General features: G+C 43.0%; 1 protein-coding gene across 4 annotated transcripts; it reads left to right on the top strand.

Moving 5' to 3' along the window:
• Window positions 1-454: 454 nt before the first annotated feature.
• LOC107559602 (protein SET-like) lies at window positions 455-3,521 on the top strand. 4 transcript variants are annotated; one of them, XM_016243497.1, is made up of 8 exons: window positions 455-733; window positions 1,517-1,574; window positions 1,657-1,799; window positions 1,883-1,986; window positions 2,067-2,180; window positions 2,245-2,415; window positions 2,612-2,722; window positions 2,990-3,521. In XM_016243497.1, exons 1-8 carry the CDS (start codon window positions 661-663, stop codon window positions 3,008-3,010), a joined length of 795 nt encoding a protein of 264 aa, XP_016098983.1. In that variant the 5' UTR covers window positions 455-660; the 3' UTR covers window positions 3,011-3,521. The 4 variants fall into 4 exon arrangements, with proteins under 4 accessions (XP_016098983.1, XP_016098981.1, XP_016098980.1 ...); XM_016243495.1 differs by having other exon boundaries at window positions 2,987-3,521; XM_016243494.1 differs by having other exon boundaries at window positions 2,612-2,725; window positions 2,984-3,521.
• The last annotated feature ends 758 nt before the right edge of the window (window positions 3,522-4,279 follow it).

Genomic DNA, 4,279 nt, shown 5'->3' with positions numbered 1-4,279 from the left:
GTGTATTTATTCATATCTGTCTTGCAAACGTGGATTCGTGAGGTGGGCAAACGTCCAATTAGGCCTCAAGATGACTTAAATGATTTAAAACAAACAAAAAAAAGTCTTTATGCAGTAAAATTACCCCAAAATGTATTGTGTTATTGTTTATTTTTGTGTTAAAAACGTTCAGGCCTTCAGAGGAAGGTCTTACACGACATGAGGGTGAGTAATTAATGACACAATCTTCATTTCGGGGTGAACTATCCCTTTAAATACTATTGATTAAACGCAGGCCTGTGTGTTTACTTGCAGTGCTGGTTTGTCCAGAACCATTTTATCTACATTCAGGTGACATGTTATGAGAGCTTCGTTGAAACCCCGCCCCCATCGGCGCCGGCCAATCAGAGAGCGGCTCCGCGGACCGACGTCGCGCTCGGCGGGTTGTTCTGGAAGGGGCGGGGCTTACATTTTTCGAGCTCGTGCGGGGCGCGTTCTGTCCGAAAGAGCGCGTGAGAATCTGCGTTTCTCAAGTTTGTGTGCTCGTTTCTCTTCTTAGTTACTGTCTTCACAAGTTTCCACAAACCGAGCTCAAGGAGGACGATCTTCTACCTCGGCGAGTTTAAAAACCACAGCGCTTGATTCTCACTGAAAACTCCCCTCGTCGCGATCAGTGAAATCATGTCTGCCTCAGCGGCTAAAGTCGGTAAAAAGGAACTGAACTCGAACCACGACGGAGGGGACGAGAGCTCGGGTAAGCGGCCATTTTCACTTTATCTTTTCTCTCAAGCGGGGTTTTAATCGCTATAATCGTTAGTTAAGGAGCAGCGGCTCGAGTGTGACTCGTTTCTGTAGACCGTGGCGAGGTGCAGGGCTTGTGGTTGGATGTTGTCGGAGGAACGGCGGAGGCCATGTTTGATTTCTGGCCGCGCCACAAAGCCCCAGTAGCCCTGTTAGGACGCGCAGAAAATCCGTTGCATTTCAAAAATCAAAGCGCGGGAGTTTGTTTTATTCGAACCGCTAACGGATTTTTCGAAGGCTCGCGTGCAGTTACAGAGTGCGGAACGGATGCGTCCGCTCGCTGCTTTGTTGTTGTGCTTTAGCTTTAGGCTAGCCGAGCCACGTCTCCGCCATGATGTAGCACGGGCTAATGGTTGTTTATGCACTTTACCGGGCGAACGATGGTGGAAATGATCGCTAAAGCGACTTTAAACGCGCATCATCCGGTGGCTAAGCGTTCGCGGCGGAAGCAGGTGCAGCGCGATTCCGTTCACATTTAAACCACGCGGCTCCCGCTTGAGTTCAAGGCTTTCACGTTACATACAAAGTACAGTTAATAATAATACTGATTATTCGAAGGAATTGTGCATAGAATGTGATGTTTAAAAACTTTAAATTCTACTTTAATCGTTGTAAAGCGCGTAAATTGGGAGTAAAAGTATGTTAGCGTATGTTGCGCTAGTTTGTTATTGTTCGGCGAGAGAAAAGCCATTGGGTGTTTGCGCTTATTGTTCTTTAACACTGTTTTGTCGTTTAGAAAAAGAGCAGCAGGAGGCCATCGAGCACATCGACGAGGTACAGAATGAAATCGACAGGTATGTTGAACTTTATCAAATGAATTATCGCGGGCAATGCTTGGGAATAGATACGAAATGCTAGGTTTCTGATCTTGTCCAGACTGAACGAGCAGGCGAGCGAGGAGATTCTCAAAGTCGAACAGAAATACAACAAGCTCCGCCAGCCGTTCTTCCAGAAGAGGTCAGAGCTCATTGCCAAAATCCCCAACTTCTGGGTCACAACATTTGTCAACCACCCACAAGGTAAGGTCCTCCGCAAACTGTGACTGCACTATTTAATCATAATCTTCAATGAATGTTTTACTTAATGTTGTTTGATTATTTAGTCTCCGCTCTTCTTGGGGAGGAGGATGAGGAGGCGCTTCACTATCTGACCAGAGTAGAGGTGACCGAGTTTGAAGACATCAAATCTGGCTACAGAATAGATTTTGTAAGTGGTAAAAATGGATTTTCATGGCTTAGAGCGTTTGTGTTTCCATAACTCACCCTCTCTTTTCCATTGCCTTTTAGTATTTCGATGAAAACATGTATTTTGAGAACAAAGTCCTCTCCAAAGAAATCCACCTGAACGAAAGTGGAGACCCAACCTCGAAGTCAACAGAGATCAAGTGGAAACCGGGAAAAGTATGTATGATGTTTATTATTAACGAGTTCTTATTGTAATGTTAATCGTTTCCTTCTTTCGCAGGACCTCACAAGTCGGTCCAGTCAGACACCGAGTAAAGCGGGCAAGAAGAGGCAACACGAAGAACCTGAGAGTTTCTTCACCTGGTTTACTGATCACTCCGATTCAGGCGCCGACGAGTTGGGCGAAGTCATTAAAGACGACATCTGGCCGAATCCTCTTCAGTACTACTTGGTGAGAATTGCACTCCTGTATGGAACAACATCCACATACGAATGGAAAGCTTTAGAAATGTTCAGATCAAGGTATTATTTGGTCTTGGAAAGCTTCCATTCCTGCCATTTTAAATGATGTGGTTGAACAATTCTTCCAGTTTATGCAGCTGAATGGAAGTTATGAGTCAAATCATTTGCATTTCAAACCCCAACAGGTTCCAGACATGGAGGATGAGGAAGGAGAGGATGAGGAGGAAGACGAGGAAGGTCTGGATGATATTGATGAAGAGGGAGAAGATGATGGAGAGGAAGAGGAGGATGATGATGTATGCAACCCATTCATTCAAGGCTGTCATGCATTAATGCTCTTACGAAGAATTGATCTTTTTCTCATTTAAGAGTGCCAGAATTGCTTTTCTTTATAATACATTTGTGACAACAGTTTGTTGTCCATCCCTTTTCCAACGAGTTCTTGAAATTCTAGAAAGTGTCAAGTGTTGTTCCTCAAACTAGTCAAATATTTTGTCGCTCAGAAGTGCTTCTAAATTGAAAAATCACCCATTAATTGTCGTCTTTTTTTTTTATTGCAGGACGATGATGGCGAGGATGACTGAAGCTGAAATAGAGGAATATTATCCACATTTCCCCCAGTCCCATTTCCAAATTGCTCCTTTGGCTTTTTTGTTGTTTTTTTGAAGAGCAAGATGCTTCTTTTCCCTGTTTTTTGGTTTTGAGCTCCATCTTACCTCTATCCTAACCTTGCCATGTTCCCCGAACAGACTCAAAATAAACTGACTGCAAAATCTTGCCGACATGGCATCTACCATCTCAATTTTCCAAATGCATTTCGAGCGAAAAAGCAAAACACTGTAGTTATCGGCCGCACGTCGTCTGGAGTAGACTTGCGAATAGTGTTTTCTGTTTGTTTTTTTTTTATTTTTATTATAAATATATGTACAAATATGTATTTCTTCCTGTTAAAGTTGTGTGTGGTTAATTGAACAGAAGCCATGGTGCGCTGTGAACTGTTAGCTCTAGTGTTCTCCACCGTTTTGTTACTTTATTCTTGGTGTTTAAACCCGTCATGGTTTAATCAGCAGATAGACAACAGTAGTGAATCCCTGTTACCTCTTCTAACCATGTCTGTTCAGGAGGGCTGAGGAAAGAGGGTATGTGGGCACCATCGAGTCTTTGATTTTTATCTTGTCTTGTTTTACAGACATTCACCAGATTTGAAATGGATTACATTTTTGATAAAATAAAATATCAAGAAAAGGAGTCAAATCATGCTTGTAAATTTTTCCCTCTCAGACTCGAGGAACTTGCAGTGGTACACTTAAACCCGTTCAGTTGGTTTCGTTCAAATAAAACGCCATGTTTGGGATTCATCCAGTTGCAAAGAAAATTTGAAAGTCAATGAGAAGCCATATTTTACCCTTGGGTCAAGTCAAGAACAAAGCCAGGCATTCTAGTCATGTTAAATATTCCCCATAAAAACTGCTTTATTAAATGGCATGAAGTGTGGTTTGGCTAATCGTCAACTTCTGAAAGATTTTGGTGTCATCAGTAGTGTGGATGCAAACTGTTCCTGCAGAAGTCTGTCAGTTATGAGCGCCACAAACGTCTGGTCCGAACCTTCAAACTCTTCTCGGGTCACTGTCATGGGCCAATCACTGGGCTGAAACGCCCAACCTAAATCAAAGAAAAGAGAAATATAATACTACTTAATCTGACATTTTGGGTCCTAAAAGAAAAAAAATGACTTGTCCACTCCCTCAAACCATCCAAGATGTAGAAGTTTCTCTGTCAGTTTTGGAGAAATGCAGCATTGCATCAGTGTCTCAGCAACGGATGCTCTGCAGTGAATGGGTGCCGTCAGAATG

Source organism: Sinocyclocheilus grahami, unplaced genomic scaffold, assembly GCF_001515645.1.
Source record: "Sinocyclocheilus grahami isolate Dianchi unplaced genomic scaffold, SAMN03320097.WGS_v1.1 scaffold692.1, whole genome shotgun sequence".
NCBI lineage: Eukaryota > Metazoa > Chordata > Actinopteri > Cypriniformes > Cyprinidae > Sinocyclocheilus > Sinocyclocheilus grahami.
This window is presented reverse-complemented; position numbering and strand designations above follow the sequence as displayed.